At 34.8% G+C, this 14,855-nt stretch overlaps 1 protein-coding gene across 1 annotated transcript in view; it reads left to right on the forward strand.

Moving 5' to 3' along the window:
* The window catches only part of LOC109726066 (uridine-cytidine kinase C-like), a 28,088-nt gene extending 20,204 nt beyond the window's left edge, over positions 1–7,884 (forward strand). The window contains exons 6-9 of the mRNA XM_020255495.1: positions 3,935–3,990; positions 4,123–4,282; positions 7,612–7,776; positions 7,873–7,884. Of these exons, the coding sequence (XP_020111084.1) occupies positions 3,935–3,990; positions 4,123–4,282; positions 7,612–7,776; positions 7,873–7,884 (393 nt within the window). The remainder of the gene's footprint in view (positions 1–3,934; positions 3,991–4,122; positions 4,283–7,611; positions 7,777–7,872) is intronic.

A 14,855-nucleotide genomic window follows, 5' to 3' on the forward strand; every position in this document is an offset into this window, starting at 1 on the left:
TCAATCTTCTAGCGCAAAAATAAAATTTTATGTTTGATGTGCCTCAAAATTTGTTTATTGAGTTCGATTTTTGTTCCCTTAATTCGCCAAAAATTTCGTGGTGCGACAAATTTTGATAAAATAATTTGTGAAAAAAAATGAATGTCTGTGGTGGAAGCGGAGGGCTCGAACAAATCTTTTGTTCATATATTGATAAGCAAAAAAAATTAAATTATAATTTTTTTGACTTAACTAATAAGTAAATTTTCGATTTGTAATGTTTTTTGGGTGGGGGGGGAGGGGGGGTGGGGTACCCCAAAGAACAAAATAAAAAGAAAAAAAAGCAAAAAGCAAAAAAAAAAAAGCAGAAAAGCAAAAAAAATTAGCACAGTGCATGCGGCGCCGTGCCGCACGGTCTCGTGTGTCACAGCGCCGGCACAGGGCGGCACTTTAAACCTTGAGTTGTGTGACTGTTGGCCTGCAACAACAATGACCACTCAGCAGTGGATACTTTACCAAATCAAGCACAATCAAGATTCTAGGCTAAAGATGGTAATTGAGTAGAAAGTGTCAATTATATGTTGCTTCATAACACAATCAAACGAAAATAAGCATAATAGCAAGATCTAAATGTGATGAATCGGAAAAATAGTGTTTCGAAACTTATTTAGAAAATTATACAATGCCATAGAACTTACCCCCACCCACTCCAGAATATTATTTATGAGTCAGATCGATCTTTATATTGAACACTATGACTAACTAATTTCTTGTTTGGTATTGCTTTTGCTTTTTTATTTATCATAAACTTAAACTTAAAATTTATGTGATTGAATGGACCGATGGGTGATGGATTGCATTTGCAATCTATACAATTGGGTTTTGTTTATCATCTAGCTTTACAATCTATACAACTGCAGACTTACATCTCCAAGAGAAAGCTATTAGATGGTAATACTGTATTTGCGAAAGAATAGTATGTAAGTGAACAATCAATGTAGTAGTTTTGCAAGGAACAGTTAGATCGAAATGTAATTGCAGTAGGATATCCTAGATGTTTGCTACTAACTTCTTGAGATAGAACAAATCTGTGAATCATTTGCTTCGGAGCCGCTGTTGGCGAAGAAGACTTTTTCCATTTGCCTTGTTGTGAAAAACTCGAGAATCTCTTTTTCAAGATCCTGCATGAAAATACATCTTCAAACCTGCATGAAAAAAAGTTTAGTATTATAAACCAACAAATAAAAGAAGATTAGGAATAAAAATTGATCTAATTATAACATAGTTTGGACTCCATGTTCGAGTATTTGCATACCATAAACATTGTTCTAATATGAATAAGCATTACAATGTATAGAAAATAAGATGGTAACTTTTGAGGGTTAATGCGTACCAGCGAGGGCTTTGTTGTTCGATTCCAAAAGGAATGGTACAACGACAATTTGTTCAGTTGGTCGGCTGCAGACTTGATAATCCGAGGCCCATTTCCACCTGAAAATTGTTAAAACTTAAAAAGGAGAAATAAAAACACAAATTCTTCCAAAATAGTCCAACATAACAATACTAAAACTTTTTCTGTTTTTATCATTGTTTTTGCAGGGAAATAATTTTTGTCTTCCATCTCAATCTGAATATTTTTTAAATTGTCCAATTAACCAAAAGATTTCGGTGAATTATTGACTAAGAACCCTAGAAAGAACTAATTTCATTACAAAAGAGAATCAAAACAAAATAAACACCAAAAGTGCCCATTTTGACTAAGAAAAAAAATCAAATTTAAATCTCAAGTTCACAGCTTGATGCCACAAAATAAGTTATATGCATAAATGGTTACTGTATTTGCAAATCAGACGTAGTAATTAAAGAGAGTTACATAAGGATACTTTCATTAAAAATAAATATACTCAAATTAAACAATTAATTTAGCGATAATTATTAATTCTCGTCTCAAAAGGAGACATCAAGAGAACCTAAATTGAGGCGATCCCATCTCACAATTTGATTAAGAACCCATCGATTACAAAATCAATCAAGATTATTTTTTTTTTAAAAAACGTCCCTAAAAATCGATTACAAACTCAATCAAGATTATTATTTTTTAAAAAAACGTCCCTAAAAATCAATAAGACGTTCAAACTCTGAAATCGGAAGGAGCCGATCAAGCATGATCTCAAGAATCATAAATTTAATAAGAAATAGATCATAGATTAAAGAAAAAGAGAAAGAAAACCAAAGAAACTATTTATAAACAATCAATTTTAATATTATTAACAAAGTAAGAGATCTCTTTCATTTAATTTTATATTTCTTTTTTACATTGCAAATTTGATAATTGACACAATATTTGTCAATGATTACAAAATTTTGGCACCTAAAATAGGCAATTGTAAAGCGCAAAATGATAATTGGCATACTATTTAAATCAAGAGAATAATTGAGACGAACTAAATTGCAAATTACCTTTTGTAATTTAGAGACTCACGCGAAGCAATCCTTCTCCTATAGCAGCACCGCTACCGCTACCGCTCACGCAAAGCGGCCCTTCTCCTGTAGCAGCACCGCTACCGCTGCCGCTCACGCAAAGCGGCCCTTCTCGTATAGCAACACCATCGCCACCTCTGCTCACAACCCCAGCTCCTCCATTGTCATCGAACCCTACCCTCCTCTTTCTCTTCCTCCTTGTGGCCTCCTATGAAGAAGGCTAAGCGTCAGTCACCACCCTTCTCTGCCATGTCAACCGTTCGTCAACCGTTCGTAAAGAAGGCACGCTAGGAATGCTGTAATCCCTTAGGAAGTCCATCCGAATCGGCGAACCCGAACAATGATTGGGAGAGGAACCGTTTCATGGAGAGAGCTGAAAAACTGACATGTGGGGGCCCCACATCATAAATAAACATTCAAAATTGGGCGAGGAACTGGTTCATGGAAAGATGAAAAATCAATAGGTGGGCCCCATGTCACAATGATGGGAGAGGAATCCGTTCATGGAGAGATGGAAAACCAACAGATGGCCCCACATCATAAAGAAACATTTAAAATGCGAAGAGGAACCGGTTCATAGAGAGCTAAAAAACTGACAGATAGGCCCCACATGCCCCAACATTAAGCTACACATGCCACATGGACAAAAGATTATGGGGATTAATATAAGTTTATAGATTGTGACATTGCTGATTCGCAAAGGTCCAATATGTTACAAGCAGTACTGCTAAGCAAGCATAGGGAGCTTCATTCATACTAGCAAATTTCTTTTTGAGGTTTGATGATTGTAGAAGGTTTGTATTTTGATGTTTTCTTAATCAAAATAAAAATTTTCTAAACTTTGCCATTGAGCAGCAACTAAGAGTGGATAATTTTCGAGGATTAGCTACCATTTTGTTAGTGGAGTGTGGAGATTTCCGTAGAGCACAAAATTTAATGGAAGAGTTTGGTAAACATAAAAACTATGATGTAGGAAGTAAAATACCCCTAGAATTCAGTGTAATAATATATGATCAAGACTTTGCTGAAAGCTAAATTATAATTCTTAGAGGTTTCTAAATATTGGTGGAATAAATGAAAGATTGATTTGGTTGGTTTAAAAATTTCAGGCTTTTTTAACCTGAATTGAGTTATCCTAGGTGACAAACTAAGATGGTATTGCTTTTAAAGGTTATATGCTGTATTTAAGGAACTCGCTCTCGTTTTATTTCAGACATTCTAATTTGTATTTCATCCAAAGGAATCTCGGTATTGCGTTTAGTATTGCGAAAGCTATATGTATACGAATACAAAGTTTTGATGTTCCCAGTTCCCCTAGCTTTGGGATTCTATATTTTCTTGTCAGTTGTTTTTTTTTCTCTTTTGAGAAAAATGCTTGTACATTCATTTTATTGTATATGTATATGTCTTTAGTTGTCTGTGAATATTTCATCATCTATTTGATTCTTTAACTTATCTGATGATATCCTTACAGTCACCGGAAGGGAAGATAATATACTCGTTTGATAGGACTGAAGCAGAAACTGAGAAGTGAGTATTTATATTTCACGATTTGGCAGAAAGTTGGTATCAGACTTGCAGTGCTTCTGAATTCTTCCACATCTAGCAATCAATTATCTAAATTTTTTACATTATTTGCTTATCATTACTTGTGGAATTCAGCTTTATCGAGATGTACCTTAGGCCACCTTTTGCTAGTGAAGAAGCAAGAATAAATGATTGGATTAAAGTCCGACAATGTGGAATAAGATACTATTTGTCACTTGGGGATCAGAGAATTGTTGACAAGAATTTTATTATACGGCCCAAAGCTGAATTTGAGGTATGAGAAACTTCGAATATTTGATAGCTTTTTATAGTTACTATGTACTGTTTTTCATTCACTTTGAGGTTGGAATTTTTTCTTTTGATAATTTACTTGGCCTCTTTGGTTGCCCGAAAGAAGCTGAAGGAAAAAGTCACTTTTATAGAAGTGATTTTTCAGTTCGTTTGTTTAATTGTGTCGCGCTCCGGGCCTCTTTTGTAGAACCTTTTACAGGAAACAGTAGAAAACATATATATAAGTTTTTAACGAAAACCAATAATTGCCCCGAACAGACCGCATGGACAGAAGCTCCCCTGTATAAATGGATAGAGTATTCGCTGTACATGCATGACGTTGGAATCTAAAGTATAGCATTAACCAACACGTCAACCACAATAGGATCAACAACAACGAGAAAATATACTAAACAAGATGAATAAACAACTATCCAATAGGGAGTTACTAATACTGAAAACCAAACTGAATTGAAGCTACATGAAAATATCAGATACACCAATCAACATATACTAAAATAGGTGATAATCAAATAGCAAACTGTAAAACGAATGTAGGTAAAACTAAATCTTGAAATTACTGCCCGGTAAACATGTCTCTCTACTAACGCCCTTATGCATCGTCCCAACCCTTTCAGTGTCACTTGTGGAAAATAGGGGGTGAGAAACATGTACACATGTTTTCTAGTGGGTACCGCAAGCCACCGAAGGCAAGCTGTACGCACTAGTCAATAGAAGGGAAAGATATAGTGAATATGACAGGTATAAACAGGTACAAAAAATACAGTAGCAAAAGTAAAGCAGGGAAAGGAGTATACAACTAAATAACTGAAATAAATACTGCTTCGATAACACAAATAAGCAACTATGGGTATGCCAACCAGACGAACAATCCAATACCCAAACCCAATTTGAAAACCGCCGTGCTGGTCTAAAGATCTCAAGTGCTACACTTGTGCTCAATCACCGGGCATATAACCCTACTGCAAAAAATACCGTATAGGGCTCATGGGCCGGATCACGACTACTTTTCTGGGGAAAAAAAACCTGTTGCGGTTGCCAAACTGCTGGTTTACGTGAAATACTTCATGAGCAGTGGTGATCGATGCTATATAAGTAGTAGTCAAACCGTCGGCAAATAGCCAAGATATCAATATAATGTCCATTGACAAATCATGTCAAACAATGTCACTAAATCATAATGTGATAATATGATAAAGATTGATTAGGTCAACTAATTGTCATAGATAATGTATCTATCAGTGTCTAACACTGGCCGTCTAGGTCAACTCCTGTCATATAATAATATAATAATGCAATGATATCACAATCGAGAGAATCCACCGACCAATATGCAATGTCGCAAGGGTACGTGTGATACCGACCAACTAGGTCAAATAATAACCTCTCTACATGTACTACACTGAACTTATACATATAGCGGAGTTTTAGTGAGGAGTAGCTTAGGAATCTATTTGGATTGTCCCATCGAGGTTCGAAGAGTATTGGAGTGTTTTCGGCACAAACTCGGTGCAAAAATGGACTTTGGAAGTTAATTCTGCTGAACTGCAGATTTTGTATTGACTATTTGTACTAAATTGCAGTATTGGAACTCACTTGCGTTGAAGAAATCCAACATTCGGGTTTTGCGAAACTCTTTCCGAATATCGGTACTAATTCATTGAGTACTGGTACTGATACATTGAGTTCTGGTTTACTGGTACTGATTCAGATGAGTACTGGTATGCAGTAGAAAATTCAAAAATCCAATGTTCGGGTTCTGCAGAACTGGACTCGAGGTATCAGTACTAAAGGTCGTGTATCGGTACTAAAACCCGAGAATGGTACTTAGCTTTGCTTGGTATAGATCTTGAAGGGGTGCAATTTTGGATGTTTGGGGAAGTAAGTTCTGATTGTCACAACACAATATAAAAGAGGATCACAACCCTCTTTCTCCTTTTACCAGTGAACACACATTTCTCTCTTCTCTCTCGCTTTCCTCTTTCTAGAAATCTCTCTCCAACACTTGGAGATTTGGAGGCATTGAGCTTGGAGATGCTTCTTGGAGTGGAGAGCCTTCTTCTTGAGCAAGAAGAAGTTGACAAGATTGTGGCAAAGGTCTCTTAGGGTTTTGAGTTAGGGTTTTGAATTTAACCTTTGCAAATAGGATTTTATATTCACTTTCGCAAACCAAACAACATATAAGACGTCACTTTTTGAAAGTAATACTTTCAGCGCTTCACTTTGGGCCAACCAAACATGACCTATTGAAATTTAAGTACTCTTTACTAGGTTCTTAAATTGATGTGTGTAATTGTATCATCTAAGATTAGATCTCAGTTCTGGTACTGAACAAAAGTTTGTTAGTTTCACCACTGAACATAGGGTAGTATTTTAGTACACCTAATGGCTGAATTTGTTTTTAAATCTCCATACTGATGTCAGCTTTATGCGATGGAGGCTAACTTAAAGTTAAGCATGTTATTCTGTCAGTGAAGTACTATAGCTGCGTATATGAGCTTTGCTGGAGTTGCGACAAGCTGGACTGCAAATGATTTAAGCGAAAAGATAAACTGATTGGGTAAATCGCACCTCCCTGAACTTTTTATTAGTTAAGTTTCATTGTGGTCCTTGAACTTTTAGACTAGGCACTTGAGACCCCAAACTTTTGAAAATGCCTCACTTCAATACTGTGTTAGCGAAATAATTATTGCCTGCACTTGATTCATCCGTTGTGAATGTATAATAAGAATCCATTAGTCCTCCATCCATTTCATACGTTTAATTAGAAGTCTAATTCTTGAATAGAAAAGTGGCTACAATTTGATGAGTGGTAAGATTGAAAAATACGACAAGATCAATGGTCGATATACGCATGCTTGACGAATGTTCAGATACACTCGGCTAGGCAATTATATAATTTTTAATAATATCTAAGAACAAGGACTAGGTAGAACACTTTCAATAGTTTGGGGTGTCAAATGGATGTTAGGTAGCGTGACAGTAGATATATGTTGGGTGCAAGGAAATTAGTCAATTTAGTGCTAATAGCAACAGTTAAGCCATCCCCTAATTTCCGAGCACGTCTAGTACATCACCTATCCCCACTAGTGCATTAGGTATTCTTTTTTTCAGTACACATCTCTGCACATGTCCGTATGCTACACATGATATTAACTTCGTAACTGGCTGGTTACTGGTTCTTTACACCATGTTTCGGCAGATAAGGGACAATGATTTGAAATAAAGTTATGTGATTAGTTTATCCTAGTTCTATGTGTCGTAATTTGTTTCTTGATTGATTGTTTATTCTCTATTATACATTTCTTTCAGGTTGGACGAACAACGCTAGGTGGACTGCTGGCTTTGGGCTACAATGTTGTTGTTAGCTACAAGCGTGCTTGTACCTCCGTCAACAAAGATCAGTTGTTGATTGCCGTAGAGAGCATTGACACACTCAATAAGTCATTTTTGGTCCTGAAGGGTACAAGCAGGAAAGTACGGACTTTTTGTTTACCTCACATTCTAGAACTTTTAGCATAGAATTACTAGAGAATTCTTGCTAGTTGCTATTATACTTCTTAAAGTTTGCAGGTTTTTATTTAGTAGCTTTAGCTGATTGTTATAATTAGTTTTTGGTTCTTATTAGATTATGGTTTCCTTTTCAAATAGGATTTAGCTTTTGAGTTACATTTCTTATTGGACAGTTTTAGGATTCCTGATTCTTGTAGGTATCGTTTGGTTCGGGGATAAGCAAAAAGTGGCTATTCCAGGGATATGTATAAATTGAGGTATAAGCGGGGATTAAATCAATTTTGCGTTTGGATGAAAATTGAGTTATTTCTGGGAATAAAAAAAATAGCGTTTGGTTAGATAAGATAGAATAAGAAGGATAGTGGGTTTTATAAATAAAAAGTAATGATATTATCCTCTTATTATATTTGAATTTGAATTTTTAAAATTTAAAATTTATATTTTTAAATTTAAAATTTTAACTTTGAAATTTTAAAATTTGAAATTTAAAATCTCAAATTTTAAATTTGAAATTTCAAACTTTAAATTTAAGATCAAATTTAAATTTGAAAAATATAACATATCAAATTTTAAATTTCAAAAGTTTAAAATATCAAAATTTAAATTTAAAATTTAAAATTTAAAATTATAAACTTTAATTTTGAGATTATAAATTNATAAATTTATTAAAAATTCTACTTAAACTTAAATTTAATAAAAAGAATTTATTATAATATTTAAATATAATTTATTATAAATTTTATTATAGTATTTAAATATAAATAATATGTATTAATATAGTACAATTAATAATTTTATAATAAAAATAATGTATTATAATATATAACATATTATATTTATATAATTTAGTTTTGATTCAATTTATAATTTTAATTAAGTTTGAAATTAAGAATTGGAATGGCACTATTCCACCAAAATGGTGGAATAGCAAATTCCTTGCTAATCTGGGATAACTGGGAATAGCAAGGTTTGACCGGGATAAAATATCCCGGCCAAATTTCACCCCGTTTGGCGGAATAGCGGGGATAACTTTCGTTATCCCCGCTTATCCCCCGAACCAAGCGGGGCCGTAGGGTTTATCAAAGTTATGAATAGGGTTCTTGGACACCTCTTTGTAGTTGATCAATTCAATTAATAAAGAAGAGTGAGTTTCTCTTACCTTAGTTTCTGGCCTTCGATATCAGCTCAAGTGTTAGTGTATCATGTGTGTGCGAAGTGGAAGAAAGACATGAAGTAAAAAATTTGTCACGATAGCATCATGAAAACAAAGTTGGTATTGTCATATTATACCTAAACCCATGCATGAATAGCCTTAGGATCCCACTCATATTCAATATGCAAAATTAAAATCCTATTCTACATTAGCAAGGTTGTAAATAGTTGATAGCGGACACATAGCATTTGGGAGTTCTTATGGCAGAAAGCAGATAGTGGGTGCCATAGCAGGCACTACATACCCATAGCGGTTTACACAAAAAACTAAATATATCGATATTCATTATAAAAATTACATATGATTTTTGTAGAAAAGACAACCATTACCTTTTTCTAGTGTTGTAAGCCTGCGGATATTTAATGTCATTATCTACAAGACTAACTATTGGCAAAACAAAAGGACAAAAAACTTGAAAAACTATCATCTATTTAAAGAGTCTGATCATTTTCTTTAACTTCAAAACCTGAACTTAGTGAGACCTTTTTAGACATTTTCAATTTCCAAGCTTGTGGGCACAAAGCGCTCGCTTTGACCCCCTTTTATATCACCCGCTAAAGGGGCATTGCGCTTCGACCCCGCTTTATAGCGGCTGCTTTAGCGGCCTTAATGTTGTTAAAGCGGCAGTTACAAACCCATTCTGCTAAATCGCTCTCTTAACATTATGGTGTAGTAGTCGCATGGTAAATCCACTATAGCGGCCTATCAGGGACTTAGAAAAATTTCTACGCAGCTCGGTCTCTGGCGCAACTCCGCAAGCTGAAACGGGCTATCAACGAGGCCCGATTCGAGCCCTTCTTTGGGAGATGAAGGTTGCAAACTGCTGCCACTATGCCTTAGAAAACTGCCAAGAGACATGGGCAACTCTTGGGCTTTGCATTGATGAGGGCTCATTATATGTATTAGTGGGTGAGTTATGATAGGCTAGATTCATTGTATTTTAGGCCTATAAATTGTGGGTATGGCTAAGGCCAAAGCACACAAGATAATGTGCTTTCATTATGTGAAGATAGAAGGATATTAACTGGATTGTTGTTGCTCCAATTGATGCAGGATGGATTGGGATTCACTCTGAGTGCCATGAATTGATGCATCATAATCAAATATCCCTCTATAAAGGCGATGTTGATATAAGGGATACGATAATATTGAAGTACTATCAAACTGTGTGTGCAAAGTATCATCCCTTCGTGGATGTCTAGTTGATATTGCCTCCAAACCTTCTCTCATTTCCTCATAATCTTGTTGTGAGGACCTCTTGTCTTTCCTACGGTCATATACCACTCTAAATGTTTGACATGGTCGAGACCCATGATCAGCATCTTGAGGCGCATGCGTGAAGGTTTGCTCTTCAATAAATATAAGACCACCCCCACTCTCCTGTTGTGTTGGTGGAATGAAGTCGCCACCATCCTCACTGCTATCAGTGGTATCATCATCCTCACTACATTCATTTTTAGACTGGTAATCTAGAATCTGCTGGTGTTGATATATCACTATCATCATCTTGTGGGAGTGCATCAGTTGCATCTAATGGATCTATCAATGTCATACTTTTTTTACTCTTATTGCTTCGGACTGTCGTTGAAGGCCTCTTTGCGATATAAAACGTTTTCTCCTTTCCAGATTTGACTCTTGAGTATGACGTGGATGACCATATCTAGGTCCTTGCATAAGACGTTCAAATCCTGCAACAGAGTCATGTGCAGGATTTTGGGATTCTTCGTCCAAAGCTATTTGTTCTTGCACATTACCTTGAGACCTTCCTATATTCTCGTCAGGCTATCGTCAGCCCATTTTTCAACATCACTAATTCTTGCTTCCTGAGCAATTATTCTGAATGGCCGTGGTGGATCTCTAGGCTTATCGAGTAATGGGTCCTCTCGAATGTCTCTATCTTGTAGCCAATCAAGTATGGGGTCTGATTCATCATTGATAAAGCTTGTATCCAGGGATCATAAGTTTTTAATTCTTTTTTCTTATCATACTCCTCTGGCATGCATCTTAAACGAAGCCTCATATTATAGTGGACATAAACTAGCTTCTCTGATCGAGCGTACGCTAATCAGTTATGCACTTTGGTATGTGTCAGTGCGAATGTGCTCCAGTTGCGTTCACATTCACTAGGCGTTGTCGTTTGAGATAAGACACGCACAACAATCTTTTTTAAATACTTTGCTAATCCACCATATTGTAGGCACCACTTAGCTTTACAAAATTAAAAATATATCAAATAAGATTTATCGTCAGCTGTAAAATGTCTAAATTATGACGTTACTTACTGGGATTGGTGTTGTGTCTTCTGTTAATTGCACCTGCTTCACCAAAAGATTCATAGGATTTACGAAATATTTTTTCCTTTATTATGATAGTATTATAATCAGCAATCAGCATACTAACATTTAGCAAATTAATAATACATTGAAAAAGCCATTATATCTCACTTATGGCAAGAGCAGCATGTGTTGGATCCCACTCCAATCTATTGATGACGTTTCGTAATGCCTTCAACAGTTCATCATCGAATCCAAGATTATAACGATAATAGTACGACAGATTAAGATAATAACCTATTATTAAGAAAGAAATCACTCTATTAACAAATGCAAGAATACAAATGAACAGTTACTAATAAATAGTTTTATTATAATTTCTAACTTATCTGCTAGTTGTAGATCTCGACTCATCTGGACGTTCCAACGTCTGTCAATAATTTTTAGATAAGATTGACACCATAATGGATTATTTTTTTTGATATTATTGTTAGCCATTCTCAGTTTATAATAGACATGCCCCATTTAAGGTATTTTTTCCTATTCTACTAAACAGAGGACCATGTATAGCGGCTCCACAATATCAACAATCTTTTTCACATAATCCTAAAACTTTGCTTGCCCAATCGATTTCCATCAGCTGTGGAGGCATAATGAGATGTTTGCCATTCATTTGATGCAAACATGGAATTTAATCTATTTTTATTTTGAAGGATATTGTTTAGAGCAATAAAATTTGTGGCAAATCGTGTGATACCAGGACGTACAAGTTCTCGTCCTGTGAATTTCACCATTAATGCATGGACCCAAAGATGATTATACAAATACTTAGATATACGTTGTGCAGTATCTACAGTTTTTTTCACCCGATTTATCTCACCAAAGTCAGACATCATTAGGTTGATGCAATGCACTGCACAAGGAATCCAAAATAAATGTGGATACTTTTGCATTAATGTTTGCCAACTTTCTTGAAGTTTGCAACATTGTCCGATACAACTTGTACCATACATTTCTCACCAACCTCATGCAACACTTATTCTAATAATACATGTATATAGTCAGCATCTTCAAATCGACCGGTGGCATCGACTGATTTGTGGAAGACCATCCTGCCATTACAATAAAGTAAAAAATTTATAATGCTCATTTTTGTCGGTCCCATCCAACTATCACACATCAAGATAATACCATACATCTCCCACTGTTGTTTGAAGTTTTAACCTATGCATGAATATCATTGACTTCCGCGTCAAGGTATTTACCAGAGGCCTCATACGGCATTTGGGGTTCAATTCTTGGGACCCTCCTTTTTTATGGTAACGATCATTGATCTATAATATGAAGTGCTTGCTACATGGGAAGGAATATGACTGAAGTGAAAAAACTTTGCTATTGCTTGACGAATTCTGTCTTTTTTATCTTTTTTTAGCATTGTATCTATGAGCTGTTGTTGAGCATCTGGGTCAGGAAATGCTGTTGGGTCTATATCTATAATATTTGTATGTCTTCCATTTTTTCCTTTTGGTCCTTTTTTAAATCTGTCGAACATGCGGCTAATAGAACCACTTCGAGCTAAACCAGATGGTGTAGAGCCAGACCTAGACCCAGACCCACCACCGGTATTAAACTGAGAGCGTCCAAATTGTGCTCTATGTCGTTGGACTTCATCTCGCTGCCATCTTTCTTGTATAGATGCTTCTATGGCAGCTCTAGTATCAGTATCTAATTCATCACCATACCTTCATATGGGTCAATAGGGGGAAATTTAGTCGCTTGTTTATCTAGTTCATCTCGATCGTCCCTTACTTTCTTTTTTTGCTATTTTTGCAAATTCTAACTCAATTTTTATTGCATGTCTTATTTACTGAGGGACTTTATGAGTTCGCTACTTAAGAAAAACCCCTAACGATATGTTTTTTTTGGCGAGTGACACCTTCGCCTATTCTGACCATATTGCACTAATTGCACTTCCAATGAAATCTGTTTCCATCAATCATTTGTTCATGTTGCCAACCATAATATTCTGTTTTTTTAGGTGGCATTATAATCTACAATTATTGACATATGGACAACTAAAATAAAATCTATTCCAGAAAAATAAGAAAAAGAACGACATGATGAAAAAAGAATCATATCTATCAACTTGAAAATTCTTTTGTTTTTATCTTTTTTAAAATTAAAAAATTATAACAGATAAAATTATAGAAAATTTTATTTTTTCTAAAAACTTTTCAAGATCTATATATTGATTCGATTAAGAAGCATATAATGACTAGAACAAACAAAATAGGACCGCAATTACGTCCATAATTTTTTTCTTTTTTATTCTTTTAAAAAATATTTGATCAAAATTCTAAGAAAATAATTTTTTAAAGTTTTCTTCTATCTTTTATTCGCATTTTAATAATTTAAAAATAACGAAGTTAGACAATTAGTTTAGCTAGAATTAAATTTTTTAAAAATTATTTTAAAATTATTTGTATATTATTTTTAAAATTTATTGTAGGTTACAATTTTTAAAATACAAAAGATTATCTTTTTTTTCTCTTTCTTTTAATCGTATTACGGTCTTTCTTTTATAAGATACAAAGGAAATAATTTTAAATAATTAAACAAATTATTTTGTAAGGGGAAATAATTTTATTAAAATTTTTTAGAAAGATTGTTAGATCATAAAAAAAGCATAAATTAAACTAATAAACCGATAAATACAGAACTTAAATAAACTTAAGTACCAATTTATTTAATTTAGCTTTTGCTTTTATCAATATTTTAAGTCTTCTAAATGCTAATGCAAAAATAAAATTTTATGACTCATGTACCTCAAAGTTTGTTTACGAGATCGATTTTGTTCTCCTGATTCGCCGAAATCTTTGCGGTGCGAGAAATTTTGGAAAAATAATTTGTGAAAAGAAAGTGGATGTCTGTGGTGGATTGGATATGTCAATTAAAAATTAGCCCCTGTATTTATAAACAAAAAAAATTAAATTATAATTTATTTGACTTAACTAACAAGCAAATTTGTGATATGCAATGTCTTTGCCTCTTTTTCAAGCGGTGGAAAAGCGAGGAGAAAAATAATTTTAGGAAAAAATGTAAGAACTAAGAAGAAAAAAAGAGAGTAGAGGAGAAGATAGCCATGCACTGGAGAAAGAGAAGGGGAAAAAAGAATAAGAACGGGAAAAAAAAAATGCAACATGACAAAAATAAAAAGAAGAGAGGGGAGATGCTTAGGCTTTCGGGTTATCCAGAGGGGAAACCACCAAAAAGGAAAACAAACGGCCAAAAAAAAACATCCAAGTCAAAAAGAGAAAGAAAAGGTGCAAAAAGACAAAAAAAAGGAGTAGAGATAATATGCTGTGGAAAAGGATCCAAAGCTATATTGGTATCCCAAAGAACAAAACAAAGAGGAAAAAAAGAAAAAAACCAAAAAAGGAAACAGCACAGTGCCTGCACGGCGCTGTGTCGCGGCACACGGCGCTGTGCCGCTTTGTCTCTTGCGACACGGCGCTGTGTGCCATGGCATGGCACCGAGGGGGGGGGGGGGGTTGGAG

Source organism: Ananas comosus, linkage group 20, assembly GCF_001540865.1.
Source record: "Ananas comosus cultivar F153 linkage group 20, ASM154086v1, whole genome shotgun sequence".
NCBI classification, from domain to species: domain Eukaryota; kingdom Viridiplantae; phylum Streptophyta; class Magnoliopsida; order Poales; family Bromeliaceae; genus Ananas; species Ananas comosus.